Source organism: Colletotrichum paranaense, assembly GCF_030867605.1.
Source record: "Colletotrichum paranaense strain IMI 384185 chromosome Unknown Scaffold_5.1, whole genome shotgun sequence".
Classification (NCBI taxonomy): domain Eukaryota; kingdom Fungi; phylum Ascomycota; class Sordariomycetes; order Glomerellales; family Glomerellaceae; genus Colletotrichum; species Colletotrichum paranaense.
In genome coordinates this window covers 1514545-1539425 of record NW_026848963.1, presented here as the reverse complement: position 1 = coordinate 1539425, position 24881 = coordinate 1514545, and the positions used below count along the sequence as shown (strand labels likewise).

The following is a 24881-nucleotide window of genomic DNA, read 5'->3' as shown; positions in this document are numbered from 1 at the left end:
AGTGTGACATAACCTCCGAGGCCTCGAATAACGAATAGAGTTTCTGAATCATTCATCACTATGCCCTTGACCTCCCACGACGATAGAACGGCCGGATGACTTGGAACGTCACCAATTGAACATAACATTACTTAACTTCAACACCGTTCTACTACCTAATAAACAATCTCCAATAGCCTTAGCTGTGTGGCATTGGCATGAATCCACCCCAGTCAAGGGACGGTAAGTCGCTTGCCCAGAAAGCTCCGATATCCTCCAAATAATTATCACACTCTGCATTTTGAACAGCGCTAGCGGGCTCAAAGGTTGTTCCCCCAGTCATATCCGATAGCAACGTCTTCGCGTCCGCGATTGCCTCCTTACATCGCTCTGTCATCTCATCCTCGACGGGTTTGCCTTTCAAGACAGCTTCTGTTGCAGCAAGCACTATTGCAAAGAACACATAATCTTTCACATTCTCTTGCCCTGCCTCGATTCTCCGTCTAGCCCATGCAACACCAGCCTTCAGTAGCCAACGCTCTTCCACGACACGTAGAGCCGACCCTGTCGCTATTTTGCCTCTTTCTGATATCATGGTGTTGAGATCTGCCGCGATCACACTGATAGCAATATGCTGTGCCGACCGCAAGGATCCCGAGCCGCAAACTATCAATCGGCCAAATTCGGGACAGTAGTCTTCGTCATTTGCTTGCTGCAGAAGCTCCGAGAGTGATTCGTTCGTGTCGGATACTGGCATAGTCCTGTATGTAAGATGCAGCGCAGCATCTATGCACTCGCGTCGTGAGTGGGAAAAGACAGAATCAGGTAGAAGCATGTAAGGCAAATGCAGCGCAAAGACGTATCGCATAAGTACCATCTCGCACATATGACAAGTCAATAGCGAGGTATTCTTGCCCAAGTTCTTGAGCGTAGTTGTCAAAATCTGGCGGGTGGCAGTAAGCTGCAGACCAAGCTGTAGGACTGTGGCGTAGTTCGCCTCCTGCTTGACCTTGTTCCACAATTTAGCGATTGTCAGTCTCAACGTCAGGGACTGACCGAGAGCAATTTGCAGAGAGCTGTCGGTGTGAAGACTGGGGTTCTTCGGAATGGGACGGACTGTAGACTCGCAGTGCAGCTGGTCGTCGTTCAGATTTGAGGGTAAGCTACAGTCAAAGTCCTCGGATGAGATGAGAACGGGCTGGCCAGACTCTATGCTTGCTTCCAGAACCAGCTCTAACACAGTAGTCCAGAGACGGCGTCGAATCTCGATCTGAAAAGGTAACATCCGCGGCAGCCCAATCGGATCTCGGTGCAACCCGATGCATATCGCAGACCGAAGAAGGTTGCCTGAGAGAGCTGAGATCCGGTCCCCATAGAGTGACTCTGTCGTCTGTTGAGCCAGCTGCAAGAGACACATGATCTGAATGCCCGAGATACTTGGCTGTGATTTCTCAGCGTTGGTAAGCCAAGATTGGGTCTCGTATATCCATTGAAGAGCGTACGGTCGAAGAGAGAACAGATCATCGTATGTTAGAGCTCCAAGTGCAAAGCAAAGCTGAAGTCTAACGATGCATTCGTGGTTGACCGAAGCGCGATCTTGTAGAAATGTCTCGAGTTCTCTCTACAGCGTCGGCACATGATTAATCCGATAGATCTGCTCAAAGCTCCGTAGGTAATTCTGAAGTAACGCGGCTGACACGGCGTGATCGAGTATGTAGGAGCCATATTGCCCGGGAGAGTTTGCGAGTATTCTCCGTGTTCTGAGGGATTCTCCCAGACTTTTGCAGTGTATGAGGCCTTGCCAACACTCTTCCTGCTTGACCATTTCCTTGTCCAGCCACTTCAGCGCAGGCAACATCTGTAAAGCCGGTGAGTGGACGGTGCCTTGCATGTCAACGCGACAAACTGCTATGACTTACTAGCATCACTGAGTACAGCCAGTGACTTGGTGAAATATATCGTGATTTAACAATCATTATAGTCGGTAAAGATGTAAGCTCGGTGAGTGAGCAGATAGTAGGTGACTTCTCGGCTGGATAGAGTGGCTCTGGTGCTGGTCGGCGCGTAGAAGTTCCAGTCATCGCGAGAGGGAAAACAGTCCCCGGAGTCGAGATCTGACTGAGCAAGACGCTTCCGAATGAAGACGAGTGCCATGTTCCATCGGTGCTGCTGGTGAAGACCCGGTCTCGGTCCGCGGGCTGTGGTGTTTGGGCTAACATTCCATGTTCCGGGTCGGACTGGCGCTGTTGGATGTTTGACAGACTACCCTGTCGGTAGTTGATATGGTTTTCCGGACTGGCAAGAGGAGCATTGGCAGGATAGACACATGTCCGATTCTTCGCCCGTTGACATTTGCTACAAGGGCGATTGTGGTCACACCGCAGCTTTCGTTTCCGGCACTCGATACAGGCAAGGGCCCTTCGACGTCGTACCCTAGTCTCTTCATGGTGACGGGCGTCCATTGCGTCAGACCTTTCTGGGTATAATGAATCGAGAGATAGATCTAGACAGAAGGCAAAGAATCGGAGTTGTCAGGTCGATTGATGGACTTGAGCTATCGTGACGGGATCATGTTCGGGCGCGGGGTCGGGCTCGGGGTCGGACTATGCTTCGGGGTCGGGCTTGGATCAAGAGGTCTGTGTGGAGCCTAATGACAAAGGGAGTGCGTGTATTCAGACAATGGCTTTTGAGAAATGGTAGTGGATCTATTTTAGCTATCGGTATCTTTATGAGCTCGTTCGCTTGATGTTTAGAAATGTCCCATGTCAGTTCCCGGACCATTGCACTACTTGCATCGCTAGTTTTCATGGATGATTGACTGCCGCGTCAACATCGACTTGGGGCGTGCCTCATTCTCTTTCTCCATCGTGCCTCCTTATCAAGAGTCAACGCATTGTGGCGTTATAACTGCATGTGAAAATTTACTTCAACAAGCTCTCAAGTTGTCTACAAATTGCATTGCCGACTTCAACTGTTGTTGCACTCCCGCCCAGGTCACTGAAGAAACCAGTCAGACGTGCGCAAAACAATGAGCAGCGAGTGAAACTTACGGGGTCCGTATCTCGTGTCCTCCAATATCCCTGGAGTCCAAGACCTTTCCGACTGCTTTATCAATGGCCTTTGCCTCATCAACCATTCCAAATGAGTACCTGAGCATCATTGCCGCTGCAAGAATAGTGGCAACTGGGTTGGCGATCCCTGCACACGAAAAGTATCAGCCTTTGATCGTTTGACCTCTCTGGTGTGACTGGGACAAGGCTCTATTATTACCCTTGCCAGCAATATCGGGCGCGCTTCCGTGGATAGGCTCGTAGAGACCGATTCCTCCCGAGCCAGGGGTAGTGCTTGAGATCGACGCTGATGGGAGCAGGCCTAGCGATCCCGGGACCACGCTGCTCACATCTGACAAGATGTCGCCGAACCTGTGAATCACGTAACGACTAAGTGAGCTAACTCGAACCAGAAATCTTGTTGGGGCGACAATACTCACGTGTTATCCATGAGCACCACTCCGTTGAATGAGCGAGGATCTTTGACCATAAGCATGGCAGCGCTATCAGCAAGCTGGTGAGAAAGTTTGATCTGCGGATACTCCCTCGCGAAAAATTCCGTCACGGCTCGACGCCAAAGTCGACTAACAGCAAGGACATTGGCCTTGTCACACGAGATGACTTGCTGAGGCGGCTCCGTCTCCATAGCCAAGTCAGCAGCGACCTTTGCAACCCGCTCAACTTCTGCCCGAGAGTACGCCCAGGCGTCCGATGCAAAATCCTCCTCTTCAGTCTTGTCTCCGAAATAAGCACCTCCGCAGTTTTCTCGCACAAGGATAAAGTCGGTTCCTTCTGTGAGCTCGGGTCGGATAGGGCCTCGGTCGACAAGAGACTTGCTCGCAAACTTGCATGGGCGCAGATTCGCAAAGGCGTTCAGTCCGTGGCGTAAGGCTAGGACGCCCTGTTCAGGTCGCACTTTGCCAGCACCCCTGAGGGTAATTGAATTCTCAGTCATTGCCGCTTGGAAAAGTAGTGTTGACCGTCTGACTTACCACTTAGGCCCACCGACTGAACCGAACAAGACCGCATCGCTTGCCTTGGCCACGTCCAGGACTTCTTGGGTCAGGGCTACGCCGTGCTTGTCAATACTGCATCCGCCCATCAACTCCGAGCGGATCTCAAATTTAACACCAGAGGACTTTTGGATCACCTCGAGGACCTTGACAGCCTCGGCGATGATCTCGGGGCCAACACCGTCGCCTGGTAAAACAAGGATCTTGCGAGAAGCCATTTTGTTGAAGCGTCAAAAGAAGGTCGCTCGGAAGCAATGTAATAAGTTATTCTAAGTACTTAATCAACGAGCAACTTCAGCGTGATGTTTCTGCTTGAAAGCCGGCCGACGGAAATGAGGCCTTGTGGTAGACGGAGGTTGGTGGGTGTCGTTCTCCGCGTAAGCACCGGTCTCGGGGTAAGATATCCGGGGATGACGTACCCGATGCGGAGGGACTAAGTTGCCGCAAATAGCCGACTTGGAGAAGTTCTTCTTCCTCTATCTAATTGTCTTCGAAATAGTTCAATGCGTCACTTTGGTTCATCTCGGAATTTCATCTTTAACCCGGAAACCTATTCCCTAACTTCTCAATCATTTGTAGCTTTGTTTACAGTCAAAAGTTAAGGCTTCGCAACGTTGGTGGTCAAATCAATGTCAATACAGGCTTAGACATATGCGTGCCCACCAACCCTTGGCTCGATCTACATTTCCGACGTGTAAGAACTGCTGGCTAGTACGGCAGTTGTCACATGGAACGAGTGCACGTTCTGAGCAGCAATCGCAATAGATTGTTTTTTATGCGACTCCTCGAGAGCCGAATGGGCACATAGATTCATAATGGGTACCTGTATGCCAACTGGGAGGCCTGTATCGTAGTTCGGACTCGGTATCGGAGTCGGACTAAGCCCTACCATAGCATACTTACTTACCTCATCTAAGTACCATTTGAGCAAGTAGATGACACTAGACAATCTGGATTATTTGAGACACCTACCCTGTAGTTGAGTCAACCGTGTGGCTTTCCATCGGCAGCGGAACCGATGAAGTGTCCGTGGTTGTTCCGCTTGGACAGTGGTAGTGGACAAAGAGTTCGGAGAGTTGCCGCGATTTTTGGCAGCTGCCTTTTGACATCTGAAAAGATTCTTTTCATTCCCATACTACATCAGTATCTACTTAACGTGGTGCGCATCTGCCACCCCGAAGAAGTGTAGCGACTGACTTGAACCAACTCCAAAGTTACAAGCTTGACCATTGAAGAGCCGAAGCCCAAGATGTCTTCTCTCAACTCTTGCCTGCAATACTGTGTTGTCGTTGCCATTTTCGCAATGACACTAATTTATCTCTTGCACCGCTCTCTTCTATCCAAACCCATCCCAGGAATACCTCACAACAAACATGCGGCCAAGAACATCATGGGAGACATTGACTCTTTCCTCGATAGCCAGAAACAAGGCATCTCAATGTTCAGATGGGTCGCAGCCCAAGCCGAGAACCTCCAATCGCCCATCATCCAGCTATTTATGAGGCCCCTTTCTCCCCCTACGGTTATCGTCACAGACTTCCGCGAAGCAGAGGACATATCCATGAGACGGTACAAGGAATTCGACCGAACCGATTTCTTGCGGTACATCTCTCAGCCACTAATGCCCCAGTTTCACATGATGATGAAGAGCGACGACCCCATGTTCAAGAGGCAGCGGAAATGGCTACAGGACCTGATGACTCCTGCTTTCCTGCACGGTGTTGTGGCTAAGCCCATCTATGAGAGCGTTCAGCAGGTGGTTGAGCTTTGGGAGAACAAGGCCCGCCTTGCCGACGGCCACCCCTTTGAAGCTTTCAACGACATTTATTTCGGAGCATTTGATGCCGTCCTGGCATTCTCGTACAGCAGCAACTTTCAACACATGACGCTGCCGGGTCGACTGCAGCTGATCTCGGCCCTCGACCGCATGGAACGCCCAGCCATGGCCGGCTTACCGGTAGTCTTTCCGGAGAGTGAACAAAGCGAAGTCATTAGGGAAATGCTGCAACTAGCCGAAACGGTCGAGGAAACGAGAAAAGCGGTTGTGCCATGGCTTCGATCTTGGTACATCCACCAGACCCCTCGGATCAAGACCGCCAAGAGAATTAGAGATGAATCTATCAATCACGAACTTGAGACGGCCGTGAAGAGACTCGAGGCCAATGAATCTGCGTGCTCGGCGCTTGACCACATGGTTTATAGGGAGAAGCGGGTAGCCGAGAAGGAAGGCAGGGCCCCTGTCTACAAGTCTATTGGTATGCAGAGCGAAGTAAGTCACCGCATCGACACACGATTCAATGTAGGAGGTCCAGCATACTAATCACGATGCCCAGGCGTTTGGCTTCTTGCTAGCCGGGCATGAAACGACAGCTACAACCTTTGGCTGGGGCATCAAATACCTCACAGACAACCCAGACGCCCAACGACGACTGCGCGAAGCCCTCCGCCAGTGCTTGCCCGTCGCGGTAGAACAGAGACGGAACCCGACCCACGAAGAAATTATAAAGACTATCATCCCCTACCTCGATGCAACCATCGAAGAAATCCTCCGCTTCGCTGGGACGACTTCGGTCACGGACCGTGAAGCGATGCAGGATACGACGATCCTCGGCCATCATATTCCCAAGGGCACAAACGTGATGATGGTGACAGTTGGCAAGAGCATCCTCAAACCCGCCTTCGAAATTCCCGATACTCTACGGTCCAAGACAGCGCTCGACGCTTCGAGTCGGGTTCGAAGCTGGGAGTCATCGCCTTATCCTGTGGAGGACTTCAAACCCGAGCGATGGCTGGTCAAATCAGATAAGGACCCCGAGAAGACATTGTATGATGCCACGGCGGGGCCGCAGATGGCCTTTGGGCTCGGGCCTAGAGCATGCTTCGGGCGGAGACTGGCGTATCTGGAGCTCCGCATGTTGACCGCGTTGCTGATCTGGAACTTTGACTTTTTGTCGTGTCCTCCTGAGTTGTCCGACTATAGAGGCTACGACGGTTTGACGGTCAAGCCTCGGCAATGCTACGTCAAGCTATCGAAGATCACATTGTAAGGTCTTTTTCAAGGCCATCGCGAGGTAGCCTAGACTTTCGCATGGTAGAGAGCCGAAGACCCTTTACCTAAGGACGTACGTGTACAGTATGTCACGCATATGAGGGAGGCGATCCCGGCCTCTCAGCCGCCTTGAATAGTGACGAAAGACATACACTGCAACGTGTATGCATAGACAGAACCAGTAGATTGAAAGGCGTCACACAATGAAAGGCATGGCACAGTGACTTGACGAGAACGAATTGCTTATCTAGTATGCTTTGACCTGAAGGATTCTCGCCACAATATGCAACATTCTGTAACAAACCTGTTTCTCAAGGCCACCGCGGCCTGTATGCTGAACTCCAGAAACACCATGCCCAATGCACCTATAGCCGCCCGATGCGCCATGCTAGGTAGGATATCACTCGCTTCAGCCTTCAAATGGCTAGTCCAACAAGGCCGTCGTAAGCACGCTCGACGGTCCGACCACCCATTCCAGGAATGGTCTTCAGCTGCGCCAAGGTCTCAATCTCGGCGTCTTCCTCATCCGCCAAGTGTTCCAAGTAATCAACGAGGTCCTGGGCCTTCTTCGAACCGAATCCGTGCAAGCCCTTGATCTGGGCAAGGTCTCGCGAGTTGACGATGCTCAACAAGTTCTGGGTTCGGGGAGAGGCTGGCCCGGCCGGGTCGGGAAGGACCATTTTGGGAGGCTTGGCGGGCTTTGCCTTTCGGCTCTTCGTCTTCGCGGCAACGTCCACAAAACTCATGTCTTCGTCTCCTCTGTCTTGTTGGTACTCCTCGTCACTGTCTTCGGCAGCGATTCTTCTACGCTTCTTCTCGTGTCCGTTCCGAGGAGAGGATGACACTGGCAGAGACTCGGTGGGAAGCATGTTTCCAAGCTTGACCCTCAACTTCTCAATCTTGCCCAATAGCTTGGCCTGGCCTGGGAAGAAAGGAAGGGCCTCCTCGTACATCTGAAGCGCCACAACATCATTACCAGTCTCCTTGGCCTGTCTAGCAGCCAGCAAGAAGCGTAGGCCCTCTGAGCGACCATCGTCGCGTTCCCGCTCCTCATTCGCAATCCGGCGCTCCAGTGCTTCCAATCGTCGCCGCACGGCATCGTTGATATCGGGGTGAGCAGGTGCAGGTGCAGGCTCTGCCGTTTTGTTCTCCCTAGATGCGAGGATCTCGCTGACCTTTTTCTCGACGATGGCCTCCAACTGCTCTGCGGAGATGGAAAGCTTTTGTTCGGCTGGTTGAGCTGGCTGGGTTGGTTGAGCAATCAGGGAGGACTGCGACGGCCGTGCAAGTTTGCTAGCCTTGGCTGGCAATTCGCGTTCGACGAGGGGCTTCCGGGTCTGCGTCATGTTGGCAGTCGGTCGGACGGGGACAGCAGACTTGCTACGGTCGGTGTACACATTAAAAAGCTTGACCGGTCGCGTCGGATCGGCAGCTTTTTCGGTTGCCTTGGCTGCAATAGTGCCACTGTGAATGTTGTGGGCATTGGATAAGGGGCGGAGGGGTTGTCGTAGGGTGGATGTAGAACTTCCCGAGTTCGTACGCGGGACTTGCTTGAAGACGACTTCATTCTCAATTTCGCGGACCTCGATGCGCTTGGCTCTCGAGCTGACATTCAAGCTGCTCAGAGTGTCCAGATGGTAGCTCCGGATTGGGGCCAGGTTCAGGATCATGACCGTGATGCCGTTGTTCTGGCCTAGACTGAGGATGCGCGTCATCTTTGACTCGCGGTAAGGAATCCGTTTGTCCCCTCGTGAGATGGCGTCGATGCACTGGGACAGGACGAAAAGACTTTTGTTGATGGCAGCAGACTCTACTAGTCTCTCCTTTCCATTGTCGGTACGGCGGTTGTCTTCTGAGCCAGCCAAGTCAATGGCCGAGGCCACGCTTTCGCGGACCTGGTCTCCCGTCGTTTGGGTCACCTTGATTCTCATGATGGCATGGCTTCGACTGCTGTGGGCGTTGAGTTTCGTTGATGCCGTGACGCGGTTGTTATTCGCCTCGATATAGAGTCGGGAAAAGTCCTGAAGATCCTCGCAGGCGCGTTCGGACAGACCCACTACCATCGTCTTGCCATCTTTTTCGCGGAGGGGAAGGCCAGAGGGCTGACGTTTCTCGGGAGGTTCGAATAGGTCAAAAACCTTGTCGTTGTATATCTCGTAGTATGATAAGACAACGTCGACGGTGGTCTGGCCGCCGGTGTCCTTGGCGATCTTCTTTCCGCGCCGATACACACCGCTCAATAGCCGCGGGATGACACCGCGATCTGCCAGCTTCAGTCCACCTCTCATTGTGTGCGTCTTGCCTGTTCCGGTGACTCCATAGGCAAAGATGGTGACATCGAGGCCTTGGAAGAGTGCCTTAATGTGTGGTGCCACTGCTCAAGTTAGTATGACCGATGTCTCTCGATGATTCGTATCTAGCGTAAAGGTATCCGTACCCTCTGCTGTGAAGAGTGCGTCCTGTGTCGTCGATTGGTCGTAGACGCTGGTGAAGGCGAAGGAGAACTCCTCGCTCTCGTTCTTCGGACTCGGGATCTTGACCAGCGTGGCTGGCTTGCCCGGCTCAGTGCTGTCCGCGCGGACAATGACGTCCTTATCCAGCTCCTTTTCGAGGAGGGGACGGATACGCGCGACCACACGAACCGACATGGTGAGGCCAGACCGACTTTCGACTCGATGGTGAAGGTGAGGGTGGCAGCAGCCCAAGCCAGCAGGAATGAGAAGATGTCGAAGCCGATACTCGGGGGTGTGATGTCGGAGTTTGGAGTCGACGCGACGTGTCGAGGTTGGTTCGACAAGAAGACTTTTGTGGTGTTTGAACCGTGTTCGTGACTTATTCAATGTTGTGCAAGGAATATGGAAGGTTTGCACTGAGGCCTTGTCAACAGGGGTATCGACATGGGCTGTTGCTGGGGTGATTGCACTAATCTCCTCTAAGCGAATGAAACGAATCTCCAGCCCCATTAAAACCTTCGAGCTTCGACATTGGCAGGAACATTCAGATACGTACTCCCCACCTCACGTGCCACTACGTAGGTATTCCCCAGGACCTACAGATACGTACCCTTCGGCACGGGACGGTATTGACCCGGGATGAAGCTCCGGGATTTTGCCGTCAGCTCAGCGCAAGGTCGACAGCCTTCCAAATTCCTGATGGAGCACCGCAGAGGGCGACAGCTGCTGGAGCTTCCAAGTCACGATCCGAACGACCGACGTCATCAGCCTCCCAGATGTCCGCCATGCGCGCCCAATTGCCCTTGCTGAGGACGGCGCAAGGTGCGCGAGCTGGTCAATTGCCTTCTTACGTCTGCAGGCAATGTAGAGGCATCCAGATTAGCGCTGCGCCGACGACTGAAGCGCCCAAGGTTGGCGGGGATGTCTTTGGAGCTCGAGGAGCGTCGCGGGATGCCGCCGGTATGGTCAATGGTTCAGTGGCATGGAAGTTGGTACAGGAAGAATACTGACTGAATGACAACAGATGCTCGGTTCGAGGTCCTCGGATCACCATACTCCCTCCTTTCCGTCTCTCTGTCGCCGTCGCAGCAGCTTTACACCAGAAGGGGAACATTGGTAGGAGTTGCAGGCAAGGCTGAAAATGTGAGCATCGGTTCACACTCTGCCCCTCTGATCAACATCTAATCAAGAAATTACAGGCCCAATCGACACTTTCCATTCTTTCGCCCTTCACACGAGCCTTCCTCGGCGTTCCTTTCCTGTACCAACGCATTTCATCTTCAACGCCCCTCACGGCTCTGATTTCTACAAAGTCTCCCACAACGACCTTTTCCGTCCTTCACCTCGATGGTACCACCGACTACATGATCTCCCAGCGCAATGCGCTTCTTGCCTGGACGGGCCACACACTCTCCGTATCGCCGCGTATAAGCCGTGGCCTTTCGCTTGCCCACTGGGGAAGCACTCACCTCACTGGCAGAGGCCTCGCTGCTCTGTCCTCCCCCGGTCAGGTGTACGAAGTTACCCTCGCAGAAGGCGAAGAGTTTGTCGCTCACCCCTCGCACGTCGTCGCATACGCCGTCTCTCGCAACCCTCCTTTGCCGATGCGCCTAAAGTCGAACATCCTCCGTCTCCAAATTCCCAACATCACTCGCTTCTTCCCCGAGACAAATTTCATGAAAGCGATGCGCGATACCAGTACATACAAGAATGTTGCTCGGTGGTTGTTCACTTTGAGGACGTCGCTCAGACGCACGATTTGGGGCGACCGCCTGTTCCTCCAGTTCCGCGGCCCGACAACCCTTCTCATGTCCAGCAGAGGCGTCAGAGTTGCTGATGCTCTCACCAATAAGGAGGTCAACGAGATTGCAGATGCGCCGGCTGGCGTAGTCCCAGACGCTGTTGAATTGACCACTAAGCCAAAGATCGAGGCAAAGCCCGTATCGGTCGAGCAGCCACCATCAGCCATCCATGTCGCCAGCGTATCGCGTGATGGAAAAGTCAGCTTCGAGGACGCGAAGGATCTCAAAGAGTTTGTGCGATAGAGGCGGAACCAAAATCGGAATCAAATACAGGCACCCCTGTGCCGCGAAGCAGAATTGCCATGGCAATTTGATCAGACAGCCACAAGGCTGACAAATGTAACTTTACTGTGTAATAGACAACGAAACGGTCAGGTTACAATGCTGCATGTGAATCGACCTGCAGGTTAAGTCCGGCTGCTGTAGGACATTTCCGCCGTGGGATGTTTTAGTATCGGCCGGATCTTCTTTACTCGTATTCTCGTGATGTGTCCGTATGGATAGTTATCATCTCGGAGATATGAGTTCGTTCGTCGTCCGATCCCTGGACATTTCGCTAGAATAAACTTGATGGATGACAACTTCGGATACAAAGTCACAAAACCACGTGGTTTTGCGCCGTTGATGTAATCCGGCTTAGTGGTAAACAGCCACGGAGGCTGGTATTATTGACAAGCCTGACGTTCTAAATGACAATTCGATTTCCGACCGAGCGCCGAGCACACCCTTCTGAGACAATAGAACAGTGGTGATTGGTTCAATGGTCAAAGGTGAACAGCTTGTAGCATCCCTCATTCCAATCCAGAGTCTCTCGGGCTTCGCGTTTTCATCTCAAGACCGAGCCATAAAGTCCCATTCCGGGACCCCCACCCCGGAACACGGCTCCGGGCTGGGGTACGAGGCGGGATCTTGCAGCCAAGGCGGGTTCTCATGAAGAAGATGATTTTGAAGATGCCAAGAGTCTGGATCAGGAACATTGAACCTATGAAGAATCATGAGGAGCATGAGCCTGGCCATTCTCCAAGTTTGTAGAATTAATCACTCTACTGGCCTAAGAGTAATTGAAGAAGCTCCCCTGTTGCACGAAAAAGATGATCACCTAGCTGTAAATGGGATGAAGCCTCACCGACTCTCCAAACGCTAAGCGAAGATCAGCAACCAAGTTCTCCTCGCTCACTTGAAAGTTGAAACCGCACTGGTTGATTGATCTAAGACGGGGTAAAAGCGACTGACCTAGCGGCCGATATTCGTTTCCGTGAATCACAAGCGCACGTTCCCACCGCGAGACTCCCAAATGACACTGCGACAGGCGACAAGCTCACAAAGCTAAGAGATGACTACCGAAGAACATTCGTCACCACAACAGCTGGCCATGCCTTAGTTGAGCCGCTTGGAAGCAAGCGGTCCAACCTTTTCCCATTCTCTGCCTAACGGCTTAGGTTTTCACATTTCTCGAGTGGACAAAGGGGCCTTCGGCCGGTAAGTCGCTTGTTATATCCGGCCCGCTAAGCTAAGGGTCGTCTACCCCTCCCCAGGATCTTGGTATCCAGAATTGCGGTGATCCAGAACGGCATGGCGTTTAGAACCGAACATGGGTTTGTCTGGAGTCTTCTGCATTCTCCGAGTCTAACCCCCCAAAACAATCTTGTTTCTTTGCGCTTGAAGGGCGGAAACTGCGCGAGAGGACCTTATGCCAACGTTTGTTGATTCCATGTCTATGTTCGATTAATAATTGTCCGTCACTTGAGCCGCGCAATGGAACTTGTCGTGGAGTGTGGAAATACTTTCTTCATTCGGATATAGGCAGGGCCCCAGAGAATAAGAACAACACGAACTGCTGCTACTGATCGTGCTGGTATTACCTTGGACTACTTGATATAGTCCCATGTTTAGCCGACCAAGAAGCAAGCAATCTCGTTGAGCTATTCACAAACGATACGAAACGACGCGATAGTTCGCCCCACAAGCATTGCTCGCACCCAAGGGGCCCAAGGGAGTTTCTTTTCTAATCTCATCAAGGAACTTTTCGCCAACAAGATCTGCGCCCACGGACTGAAAGGCGGCGCTGGCCATCGACGCTTCACTCGAAGCCACTTGAGAGAAGATATTGAGAAAGGGAGCAATACAAACCAATACGAAGCGGCAACCCGTCCGTGTCACAAAAGTTCGCTGAGGAAAACAGTCGCAACAACACCAGTTCAACCCCAGAATCCACGGCCATGCCGCGCTCTCAACACGCCCTCTCAACATCGTCCAACTCGTCAACCGTCATGGACAGGTCCACCGCGCCTGCAGACCCAGAAAAGTCGGACCACATCCCCTACGAGTCCTCCTCCTCCGCCCGCCAATCCCTAGATCGCATTCCCTCGCAGCAGCGCGACACCGAGGCCAACATCTACCCAGAACCCACCAACGTCGTCGAGGCTGATCTCGAAAAGGGCGGCTTGGCGCACGCGACAGCAACGCAAGATGCCAAGACCGATGGCCCGGTCGGTGGTGATGCACCGGCACCGTCCGTGGCCGGCCCGCCGCCGGGGATGAACCCGGCTGACTTTCCCGACGGCGGCGCCCAGGCTTGGCTTGTCGTCTTTGGAGGGTGGTGCGCGTTGTTCTGTACTTTTGGGTTGATCAACTGCGTCGGCGTCTTCCAGGCGTATTATGTGTCTGGTCCCCTCAGCTCGTATCCTTCGTCGACTGTCGCGTGGATCACCAGTCTGCAGGTCTGGGTAATGACCTTTATGGGCGTCATTGTGAGTTTCCCCCGGAGAGCCTCTTCGCCGCTGTCTCGATCGCTGACGATTCGCTCTAGTTTGGCCGTTTGTATGACACATTCGGCCCCAAGTACCTCCTCTACTGCGGTACCGTCGTCTACGTCTTCGGTCTGATGATGACCTCGCTGTCAACGCAGTACTACCAGTTCATCCTTGCCCAGAGTCTCGTCTCGTCCATCGGCTCGAGCGCCTGCTTCAACGCCTGCATGTCGTCCGTGACCTCGTGGTTCTTCAGGAGACGCGCAGCCGCATTTGGCATCATGGTCTCCGGCTCCTCGCTCGGCGGCGTCATCCTACCCATCATGATGTCCAAGATGATTCCCCAGGTCGGCTTTCCATGGGCCATCCGCGCCGTGGCATTCCTGTTTCTGTTCTTACTCGGTATCGCGTGTCTGACCGTCAAGTCTCGGCTGCCGCCTCGCCCGCGCCCATTCGTCTTCAAAGAATACGTCGATGGTCTGCGTGAGCCGCCCATGGCTATCACAGTATGCGCATTGTTCCTCTTCTTCCTCGGCATGTTTTTGCCTTTCAACTTTGTCATCCTCCAAGCGCGTGCGCAAGGTATGGATGAGAACCTCGTCATTTACCTTTTGCCCATCATGAACGCTGTCAGGTAAGCACCTATCGCCATCATTATCTATACCATGGTACTAACAACGCGTAGCATCCTCGGTCGCATCGTTCCCGGCATTGTCGCCGACAAAGTCGGTCGGTACAACGTAATGATCTGCATTACCTTCATCAGCGCAATCTTCTGTCTCGGCCTCTGGATCCCCGGAAAGAGCAACGCCGCAATCATCGTCTTCCTCATCATCTTCGGCTTCTCCTCCGGCGGCTTCATCTCACTAGGCCCGGCCTGCATTGCCCAAATCTCCGACATTAGACAGATTGGCGTTCGCACCGGGACCGCGTTCGCCGTTCAGTCCTTTGGAGCCTTGGCTGGTAGCCCTATTGCCGGCGCCATTGTCGCGTCGCAAGGAGGCACCAACTATCTTGGGCTTCAGCTGTTCTGCGGCTTCTCGATGCTGGCGGCGGTTGGTGTTTTTATCGCGGCGAGGACTGTGCAGGTGGGATTCACGCTGAAAAAGGTTGTTTAATGGGAATTACGCTGGGTTCGAAGCGAAAGTCTAATCCTGGCATACTGCATGTCAGCAGGAGAATGAGAGTTTACCGGCCGATATGTCCGCAACCCCGATCTCCACTCTAATCGCCGGCTCCGTTCCGGCGCCGTTTATGAGCCGTGCCCGATCCTACCTCATGATCGGCTGCGCCTCTTTCTCCCGTGTCCGGTTGCATGCGAGGAAACATAGAAAGAAACAATGGCAAAAACAACGATGAAAGAGAGTTTACATAGAATATTAGTTAATGGTGGAATAAACAACGTTGCTGACTCCAATACCTCTGGGCTTGATTCCCTACGTACACATCCTATGTAAGCTCACGCTTCTGTAGCTAAGATGTGGCTAACGGGAGGCGACAGAGAATTTTTTCAATGAAGCTTCAGCGATTGCAAGCGACATGGCCTCGACCAGTTTACATGTAATCATTGAGACGGAGTTCCCCATCTCTGCGACTCTTCGGAGCTCCAGAAGACCGCAAAGACTGCGGCTTACAAGGTCTTCATTAGATTTGAACGAGACAAACATCCTCCGTAGTACAAGAATCCAATGATTTGAGACCAGTTGAGGTTGTTTGATCTCTCGCTTCATGTCTTGAGCTCCACCACTGTGACCTTCAGTTGCCGTCTACAAGGTCTTGTACAGGCGTAGGCTCGATTTTTGGGAAATCTTTCTCGAGCTTACGACGGGAGCCATCCCAAAGTGAGCATAACCACGTGCACAATCTAACCCGAAGGGCCCGAAGGGGAAAATGAAGCTCTGTTGCATCGTTTCGATTACAATCTAAACAAGTCCTTGCAGGATCGCGATTGATTCCTCTAAGCGGTCTCGAGATCATGTCGAGTCATCAGCGATGGAGAACTTGTTGCCTTGCAAAAGTTAGCTTTGATTTGTGACCCAAAAAAGAATTTTGGAATTACCTTTGATGCCTTCTGCGACTTGGACAAGACGGTTGTAAACGGTCCTGTCGTCAATGGGGTGGGTAGCTCTTGGAATGTGAACTGACACTCTGAACAAGGGCGACATTGAAGCAAGCAATGCCACACGTGTGGTCAAAGAGGGTGGGACTATCCTCTGACTCAGGGATCGACGCAGAGTTGATAGCGGTGTTGACAAAGAACGCCATTTGTTCGAGGTAGGAGGCAGGGCAGCATAAGTCGGGTAAGTAAGTGGTCGCGGAAGTGTCCGAAAGTCACTCGCCCCAGTGAGATCAACTTCATCTTCGTAATGGCCGTCTTCTTTCTGATAATTGGAGATATTGACGCCCAGGCCCTAGGTATTACGCAGATCTGAGTGATGTTTATGAGTGAGTTGATGCGGTCCCCTAGATTGGCGACGATGCAAGGTAAGGGGGAACGGTTGAGACTCCATATTCGGGTAGGTAAGGGATGCCGAAATGGCTTGGTATGAACCTCCTCGTTGTCTTCGATCTCTCAGCAGCTGCAACGAGATTTAACTCTGACTGGCTTTCCCTGGTAATGTTGTAGACTGTTGAAATTACGGTGTCGACATTGTATTTTTCAAGGACGGCCGTGAGAGAATCAATATCAGAATAGTCTACAGCCACGAAGCGAACATTTGGGGCTGCGCCTCCGGGTTGTCCTGAGACCTAGGTGAGAACATGACTGTTAGTATTCAGTCTTATTGCTCAAATGCATGGACCATTGTCTTGTTGATAACTACCTTTCTCGTCAGCACGATAACCTCATGGGTTCCTTGGGCCGAAATAGCTTCAACAAGATCACGGCCAGGGCCGCTGATTCCGCCAGCAATTGCCACAGCCATATTGGTCTTATCTTTCGTTATCTTACTTTCAACAAACAAAACCTTTCCTCAGTGATGGCGAAGGGGCCCAGAAAATTCAGTCTCTCCACACTGTTCGAACTTTTCATCCTATATATGTTTGTGGATCAGTGACGGCGTGTATCAAGAGCCTTGCTCATGCCAAGAGTGAAGACTCATCTCGCTCTTCGGACAACGCCAAGGCGTCCGTCACATGGCAGTATTGTGGCTAGCAGCGTCATGAACCGGAGATTAAGGACAAGATTTCGGAAGCGCAAGAGTCTGAGCAGGCCATGACCAACTAGCTTAGAAATTCAACTCGGCAGCTTCCGTTAACATGGTCTGCCCCGAGTTTAGCGGTGGGATGTGCAGCTGTCGCGGACACGGGATCTCGTAGGTTTCGGGGCTCTCGGGGACCGAAGAGTCTTTTGGCCCGCCCCTCCCGACGGAGATAGATCGTTCGCTTTTACGCGATCCCAATCGCAAGTCTTCTTGATTCAAAAGTTCGGTTATCTTTTCTTCTAGGAGATTTTCATTCTGTTTGTTACAAAACCAGTACAATAGTATGGTACTCGACTCTATGTGTCTATCGTTGATCTCGCACCCAGCCGCAAGCCTCGAGCTGGGATAGCCTGGTGAAATCCGACTAGAAGAAGCCCATGACCTGCTCCCCACCAAACATCATCTCCATGTCCTGATTAGACTGCCCGTGTTCAGCCGCCAAATGATAATTGCCCGCCATAGCATTAGCCGGATAAAATTGGGTGAGCCCCAGGGTTGACAGAGACGGGACAGACGCCCAATCTTGCTCGCTGCTTGTCTGGATGTGCTTTTCTGCAATCATATAGAGCTGTCGAGTAATGTCATAAAAGTCCTTTGCAGAAGGTGATAGATCGGCCCCCTGCTCAAGGCTGTCTGCAAAGCATTTGAGTCGTTGCGCGTCGCTCGAATCTTGAGTCTCGACTATGTGGCAAAATACCACCAGGAGTGGAATAAAAGGGGTTTGGAGTAGTCTCCTGAATACACAATGGCACCTGTCAATTCCACAACGGATGATCTAGAAAATCGGCATGAATAGTGGTATTGGGCTTACCAATGGAGGTAGAGATTCACAATATGTAAGTCGCCGCTCATCAAGGGGACGCACTCAAGATGGGCGTCAATTGTCGAGCGTGCATATGCCAAGCAGTCCGGTGAGAAAGATGGCACAGAAGCTCGAGAAGTTCTTGCCCTGCATATCAGGGTTCCTGTCGTATAGTACATGACTTTGGCGGATATCGCAAGAACATCATCCAACTTCGTCGTCGGTTCGGTACTATTGGCAGAGAAAATCCTTGAGTTGACCTGATTGTACGTTACCATCATCATACTTGAACTGAGTAACAAGCTCCACGGTCGTACATACCAGATTAACGGGCTCTATCAACTTGAGATCAGCAAGCAGGCTATCTGCTCGCTCGGATAAGTCTTCCTGGGAGACGAGCTGTGCGCTTCGACTGTAGAGCAGATCGTAAATTTTGCTGTGAATTGAGGCATTCTCGACCCAGAACGGCACAACTTTATCCCACAGCCTTGGTAGACAGACCAGATTGAGCCCCTTGGGTAAGTCAATATCAGAGTCTCTAATCATGGAGGCTCTGCCCACGCGCAAGGCAATACTCTTTTCCAACCCGTAGACGTGCCAGAACAACAAGGCTTTGACGTTTCTCGTACTTTCGTCATCAGCAACAATAAGACTCTCGTCATGAAAGCCTGCAGCCATGCAAAGCTGCGCTGCGAAGCATATCAACCTCCATGCCAGCCACGGTTTTGCCATCTCGATGGCGTGCGTTGTCTGGGTTGTTAGTGTGGAACAAGGTCAACATATGATGGCTTGACATACGCCGAGGATCAATGCTTGTACGTTTTTGGCTTTTGCAGATAAACTGGCATCTATCGTTGCTACTGCGGCCGTGAGAGCGTTCCTGCACATTGCCCCCCAGGCGAGAGATTGTTTCCGAGGCTCAGACTGTCCCACACTGGGAGGACAAAAGTACTCTGTGAAAAGAGAATGCAGGCCCGAGTTCACTATAATGAAGTCAATGGCAGTATAGTCGTCGACGGAGAAGTAGACGTTCCGGCAGAGGTCAATGAAGTCCGAACATGGGAGAAAACACCTCAAAACAAAGAAACTGCTGGGAGGGTTGTCTATCAACTCAGAATTCTTAGCAAAGGACTTTGGACAATGACTTTGACACAAGATACAAGTTGATCCACGTACCTTTCAGTTGTCTAAGCACACCAACGACAGCGGCTATTGGCGGCAGAGGCATGTTTCGGTAACTTACGGGCTTCTGGGCTAAGTGTCGTTGGACAGATCCTGCTGGACTCTGAGATCCCGCGACTCTATGCGCACTAGCAACGGCATTCACGTAGCATGAGGTACCCAACTCAATGGCCGCACTTTCTGTGAGTCTTCTTGTTGCTGCCATCTGGAACCTCAATGAGGAGGGGCCTTCAACCGGCGGAGCTTCATCTCCTGCATCGTATTCTGTGGCGACGTGAGGCGTATCCTTTACGGAGAGCGGCACTTCTAAAGGGGCCTTTTCAGGGGTCAGCCCCGAGCATGAGCATTGTGTTGACGCCGCACTCTGTTGTAGTTTGAGCAGCAAGGACTCAATATTGGCTAAGCGTTTATCCAAAAGGTCAATCTTCTCCTCGCTGCGAGCCTGTTAGCCTGGAAGATGCTGCGAGGGAAGGAAAGGCTTGATCGGGAAACACACTACTGCAGGGATACATGAACCCTCTGGCGGGGAACCTTGGGCTTCTGACCAGCGCCAGTAAATGTGCAGTCCTGTGACGACTGTCGACAGTTGAAGCAAGGTACGCTTTTGTCACATCGAACCTATCAGAGTGGCTGTTAATGACTGGTGTTGATCACAGAGACAGAGATACTGATGCAGAAACTTGTGCCCCTAGAACATTGCTGCGTCTCATCTTGGAATCATTGCAACACGTCCACTTACTTTGCGCAACCGGCATAAGTCACACTAGACACATTTCTGTTAGATATGTACTTAAGTAGGACCACAATCGATCTTTGCTTACCGCAGTTGCCCTTGAGTCCATGTCAGCTATTCGGGCTTGAATGCAGCTGCCTCAAGCTGTGTCGAGTTGTTGGGGCAAGAGTCGTGGAATCTCCTCTCGGACTCCTCGGTCGCCATTGCCTGGACTCAGTGACATCCCGTCGGTGGGAGTGTAGTGTCGGCCTCCGAGGAGACCGAGCAGGGATGTGTGCACAAATTTCCATCTCCGTCTGTGGGCCAGATCCGAGATCTGAATGAGCAAGGGGTGCGGAACAGTCCGCCCGGCGCTCGGCCCTCAACTCGGCGCCGGCTGCGGACCTTGGATACCAGTCACCTGTACTATTCATTGGTGCCATTGTGCTTGCCTGTCAATTAAAGTCAGGGTTGCTGATCGGATGGTATTGTTCTTCGTACAATACAGGCTGACTGGTCAGCTTTCAGCTTATTATTTTGGCTAGCTGCCTTATTCTCTTGAGATTGTAGCAATACTCCGTAAGAAAGAAATCAGTAAATTCTATGAACAACAAGGTCTAGTCTAGAGATGCCCTTGTATCCCGATGATATCGACTGAACTTTTCTAAGTTTGGACTCCTTTGAGGTCGCCCGACTCTACAAAGAGTATTGTTTAGTGTGTCTCATCGATTTAAGTTGAACCAACGCCGTGTGACAACTTCCTCGTCACGGCAAACTGCGCTGATCAAAACGTGTAGGATCCTCGGCAACGATTGGCTGATGAACAGTCTGTTCCATGGTATCGGCTGAGATGAGGGCATCAAGATGTTTGGAGCGGGTGACTCGTCGCTTGCTGTCTTTGATTCAGCTGCAGGTACGAGAGGTGTTCTAGACAGCCCCGATCAAAGGTTCCCCCGTCTCGTGGAAGAGTCAGCTGAACCGAAATCGGGTCTTCGAATTAGCGATCAACGCAAATATTGAGTCAAGATCATGGGCCCTTCAGGCTTGAGAAAGCTCAAGAAATCGCACTCGTCGGCTACGAATGTTATTTTGCTGGCAGGAAGGGTTGAAGCAAATGAATGGGACGAATTGAACTGTATCTAGACACGGTCATTATGACGCTATTGATCTCAACCCCTCAGCAATTGGCAGCAAAATCTGACAGAACACATTCTAAAGCCGTGTGGTTGACTCATTCTGCATGGCGCTAAATGCTGACTTCAGCTGGTCAAAGACTGGCGGCGGGGATGCGATGTGGATTGACGGGGATAAACTTAAAGAGCCTGGTCTGTCCAAAGCTCCCATCATCATCAACATTAGTTGCCTGAAGAAAGTCCATTCTAACATCGACGACACTTTATCAACAGGCTCTTATGGCTTCACAAATGAGTACCGCGGACCTTGTCAATCATTTGAAGGCGATCTACGCTTCGTATAGACATACCGCGGATATCGATGCGAAGGGGATCTTTTTTTCTCCATCTTGCTACCAAATATATCGCCCAAACCCCTCGTTTGCTGCGCACAATCGTGAGACAATCGTGCGCTACCTGCACGAGTATGCACCCAAAGACGAAAACGGGGCATCGGGGTCAAGTGGAAAGCCAGCGAAGAAGGGATATTATACGATACGACCACTCGAAAAAGAGGAGTTTGAGTTCGGCGCCGACGAGCAGACTGCTCCTGCCGGCTTCTCTTCAGCGTCGGAAGTCGAACAGAAGGCCAGAAGAGAGGGGTGGGTGGGATTGAGGGTTGATCTTTGGGATGAATCGCTAGGTAATGAAATAGACAGGAAAGAAGACCTTTTGGTCAAGGTGCAGTACTGGTGGCGTAGAGAGGAAGGCAACTGGATGCAAATCTTTCACGACATTATGTACATGGGTCCGCGTGATGGGAGTGAAGGGGTTGATGCGGAGGTCTTGGAATGACATCCAGACCCATCACATTTGCGAGACAAAAATGGATGACAGGTAACTCAGACGAAGGGTAGCTTGCTGGATGTCTCAAATTGTTCGGCTGGAGTTGGCTGTTGAAGTGTTTCGTTAATTTCATCACACTCGATTCCCATGTCTCATAATGGTTCGTTCTGTTCTGGAATTATTCAGCATGGTGAGAGGGTTAGAAACAGGCTTGTGTCGCGGACTGGGAGATGAAGCCGCTTGGTATGTACATCCTCCTCAAAATCATTGACATGTCCTCGTCTAAAGTATGTCGGCATGGACAGTACGCTTGTGTACACTGGTATGTCCTGATTTTGATCAACAGATCCGCTACAACGAGTGAGAAGAACTATCATTGACTGACGAGGAGAATCTACCAGACATTGTTACTTATGAACCAAATTTGGAGGTAGTGTAATTACCAAGTGTCTCATTGTGGACAGTACAGTCACCTCAGCTTGAAGTGTATCACAGGTTGGCTCCACCTCCAGTGCCTTCATCTGCTCGGTTGATAGTTCCAGAATCCATGCCTGTCTCTCGTTGGACTTGACCAACATTGTCTTAGATTGAAATTTGACAGGAGTTTTAGGCGATGTCAGGATCATTCAGATCCTCTCTGAGCGATATTTCGGTCCATTTCATACCAGAATCACCCCGAGATGAATGTTGACTTTTCTGACTAAACCACAATTCATCACAGTGGGAGAATCCATCATGGGCTTCCGAGCTTCCCTAACCTTCACTATTGGCGTGTTAACTCTAACATGCAGAGCACAGAGTCCGATCCCCGAGGATCAAGATCCGTGCCTAGATCCTGGGGTCCTTGCCTCGAAATGGTTTGACGACAACATGATCCGGCCAAACTATGTTCCAGCAACGACGGAAGAAAAGCCTAGTCAGTGATACCCAATGCATTATTTCCGCAGAATATATTCCACGAGCGGTGGGGGAGCCCGCAATGTCGCTAAGTAACACATGCGAGTATAGTTATTGCTCAGAGAATCTTCGACCAGCCCCAGACTTCAGAGACTGGCAAGTCTTATGTGACTAGTCTGGAGCAGACCAGCGTGCTCTACATGACGGGAGTCATTGTAGACTTACTGCAGGCTGATGTGCAAAAGACTGGAGCACCTGAAGACTTGCCACGGTCCCTCGGAACAGGTTATAATAGTGCCATTCTTGTCGTAAGATCTATAGTATCCTCGGGCCTTGCGTGATCTTACTAGATGACTGACTTTGAGAAGGGCGAAAGCTCAACACTACGGTTCTCTGGTCGCATCGAAACCCACAATGGCGCAATCAACCTGTATGCAACTGGAGCTGGGACGACGGTCACCCTGGAGGCACCCCAACTGTACAGTAGCGGTCCGGGAGCCATTGGTCTTTTTGCCATCCGGGGTGCCAATTTGGATGTCACCAATCTCCGCCATTGCTCGGGTGGCTACCGATCACCTACCCTCGCGGGCCTCAACATCAACAGCCGTGGGGGCGTCGCCCACACTACCAACCCGGGGTCGCCATTGATTTACTCACTAGGGCGGACCATGTCATCCAATCTGACCGGTTGGGCCGACGCGTCCCCTGCCATAATCATGGAGGGGCCTCAGTATGTACATCTAAACGGTTCAACCATCACTTCGGGAACCATCAGTGGTTTCCTGTTCTTCGATTGGTCCATCACGGCTCAACATGATGCCGGCACGTTGGAGGCGACGTCCCTCAATCTGACGGTCCGCGAGGGCCCGGCCTTTTACCTGGCAACATTTTCCGCCGAGATCATTCTAATGAATGCAAGGATATACAATCCTTCAGGAATTCTGCTTCTGGCGGATACGAACACAGCATCCCGGGACCTTGAGAGGGTCGAGCCGCAGCTTTGGAGCGGGAGTCCAATCTCTTCCAACTCTTCCCTGACGCTGATGGGCTCGGAAGGCATCTCCGGAGATATCGTCACCCGGGGTGGTTGTACCGTCTCTGTCAATCTTCTGGCCAACAGCACGTGGCAGGGCTCCGCCAATGCATCTCTCATTAATAATCGTGGGGGCTTGACAGTGCAGATTGACGATACAAGCACCTGGATCGTAGCAAAGAACTCGTTCGTCCGAGGTCTGTCAGTCGTTGGTGGGGATCTTGGACGCCTCAAGGACCAGGGGTACACGGTTGCGTATGATCAGAAAGCCGCAGAGAGCTCCTGGCTCCAAGGCCGGACGTACACTTTGCAGAACGGAGGAAAGCTTCAGCCGTGGAATTGAGCTGATAGCTGGCTGTTCTTGAAAACCGATACAGGGTGTTTTGCGATAGAACGAGTCATGGTGAGGAGATTGGAAGTCGGTGTTTGTTCATCCGTCTCTGACATTTTGCATTTGAAATCGAAGAATGGCAAATAGCACAACGTAACATGTCGGATCCGAGCAACGTTTTGCCCAATTGAAGGAATTTTTTAAGCTTTACGTACTCCTTGTCGACCCTACCCACCGTTCAAAGGCCGTGTTCCACAGGATCCATCTCGGCTAATCAGCCTAGTGGTTGTGAAGATCGAGGTAGGGACTTTTGGCGATGGCGCAATTGCTGTTATGTACGGGATTGGTGAAGAGACTTTTCTGCAACACAATCGTGTTTGTTTGCCACGAAGAACTCGGGAACTTCTGCTGCTTACTATGGCACAATATGTGAACACGCTCTCGCCCGAGTCGCCCCTATGAGATGATTGAACCGAGTCGCAGTGGGATGGCACTTTTGCCGCAATACGATGCAGTGCGCCGGCGATCCTGCGGGGCATTTCGAAAGGCCCCGTAGGGTTACATTCCTAGAACCGAAAGCCACCTTCAGAAGCCGCATATCCGCTAAAGCTCGTGCCATCGCGCGACGCAGGTAATATAAAGATGAAAAACGCCGATGACACCATCG

At 51.7% G+C, this 24881-nt stretch overlaps 11 protein-coding genes across 11 annotated transcripts; 5 read left to right on the top strand and 6 right to left on the bottom strand.

The window, feature by feature from the left end:
• Nucleotides 1-178: 178 nt before the first annotated feature.
• Nucleotides 179-2441, bottom strand: CPAR01_06868 (fungal specific transcription factor; the record flags this gene model as incomplete). Its single annotated transcript, XM_060491139.1, has 3 exons — nt 179-1575; nt 1786-1837; nt 1899-2441. 3 exons carry the CDS (start codon nt 2439-2441, stop codon nt 179-181), a joined length of 1992 nt encoding a protein of 663 aa, XP_060350013.1.
• Nucleotides 2442-2900: 459 nt separating this feature from the next.
• On the bottom strand, nt 2901-4260 carry CPAR01_06867 (3-isopropylmalate dehydrogenase; the record flags this gene model as incomplete). The annotated part of the gene is made up of 5 exons (XM_060491138.1): nt 2901-2976; nt 3030-3177; nt 3250-3401; nt 3470-3958; nt 4022-4260. The coding sequence occupies 5 exons, from the start codon at nt 4258-4260 to the stop codon at nt 2901-2903; spliced, it is 1104 nt and encodes a 367-aa protein (XP_060350012.1).
• A 1031-nt stretch (nt 4261-5291) lies between these two features.
• CPAR01_06866 (cytochrome P450 monooxygenase) lies at nt 5292-7089 on the top strand (the record flags this gene model as incomplete). Its single annotated transcript, XM_060491137.1, has 2 exons — nt 5292-6311; nt 6376-7089. 2 exons carry the CDS (start codon nt 5292-5294, stop codon nt 7087-7089), a joined length of 1734 nt encoding a protein of 577 aa, XP_060350011.1.
• A 418-nt stretch (nt 7090-7507) lies between these two features.
• CPAR01_06865 (kinesin motor domain-containing protein) lies at nt 7508-9739 on the bottom strand (the record flags this gene model as incomplete). Its single annotated transcript, XM_060491136.1, has 2 exons — nt 7508-9465; nt 9529-9739. 2 exons carry the CDS (start codon nt 9737-9739, stop codon nt 7508-7510), a joined length of 2169 nt encoding a protein of 722 aa, XP_060350010.1.
• A 590-nt stretch (nt 9740-10329) lies between these two features.
• Nucleotides 10330-11589, top strand: CPAR01_06864 (altered inheritance 24; the record flags this gene model as incomplete). The annotated part of the gene is made up of 3 exons (XM_060491135.1): nt 10330-10504; nt 10569-10687; nt 10744-11589. The coding sequence occupies 3 exons, from the start codon at nt 10330-10332 to the stop codon at nt 11587-11589; spliced, it is 1140 nt and encodes a 379-aa protein (XP_060350009.1).
• A 1976-nt stretch (nt 11590-13565) lies between these two features.
• On the top strand, nt 13566-15214 carry CPAR01_06863 (major facilitator superfamily transporter; the record flags this gene model as incomplete). The annotated part of the gene is made up of 3 exons (XM_060491134.1): nt 13566-14096; nt 14156-14730; nt 14782-15214. The coding sequence occupies 3 exons, from the start codon at nt 13566-13568 to the stop codon at nt 15212-15214; spliced, it is 1539 nt and encodes a 512-aa protein (XP_060350008.1).
• A 1345-nt stretch (nt 15215-16559) lies between these two features.
• CPAR01_06862 (uncharacterized protein) lies at nt 16560-17020 on the bottom strand (the record flags this gene model as incomplete). The annotated part of the gene is made up of 2 exons (XM_060491133.1): nt 16560-16844; nt 16898-17020. 2 exons carry the CDS (start codon nt 17018-17020, stop codon nt 16560-16562), a joined length of 408 nt encoding a protein of 135 aa, XP_060350007.1.
• A 643-nt stretch (nt 17021-17663) lies between these two features.
• CPAR01_06861 (fungal specific transcription factor) lies at nt 17664-18280 on the bottom strand (the record flags this gene model as incomplete). Its single annotated transcript, XM_060491132.1, has 2 exons — nt 17664-18033; nt 18111-18280. The coding sequence occupies 2 exons, from the start codon at nt 18278-18280 to the stop codon at nt 17664-17666; spliced, it is 540 nt and encodes a 179-aa protein (XP_060350006.1).
• A 52-nt stretch (nt 18281-18332) lies between these two features.
• CPAR01_06860 (uncharacterized protein) lies at nt 18333-20125 on the bottom strand (the record flags this gene model as incomplete). Its single annotated transcript, XM_060491131.1, has 6 exons — nt 18333-18851; nt 18900-19204; nt 19278-19717; nt 19780-19901; nt 20023-20046; nt 20105-20125. 6 exons carry the CDS (start codon nt 20123-20125, stop codon nt 18333-18335), a joined length of 1431 nt encoding a protein of 476 aa, XP_060350005.1.
• A 1294-nt stretch (nt 20126-21419) lies between these two features.
• CPAR01_06859 (uncharacterized protein) lies at nt 21420-21962 on the top strand (the record flags this gene model as incomplete). The annotated part of the gene is made up of 1 exon (XM_060491130.1): nt 21420-21962. One exon carries the CDS (start codon nt 21420-21422, stop codon nt 21960-21962), a length of 543 nt encoding a protein of 180 aa, XP_060350004.1.
• Nucleotides 21963-22688: 726 nt separating this feature from the next.
• On the top strand, nt 22689-24226 carry CPAR01_06858 (uncharacterized protein; the record flags this gene model as incomplete). Its single annotated transcript, XM_060491129.1, has 3 exons — nt 22689-22869; nt 22962-23158; nt 23201-24226. 3 exons carry the CDS (start codon nt 22689-22691, stop codon nt 24224-24226), a joined length of 1404 nt encoding a protein of 467 aa, XP_060350003.1.
• Between the last annotated feature and the right edge of the window lie 655 nt (nt 24227-24881).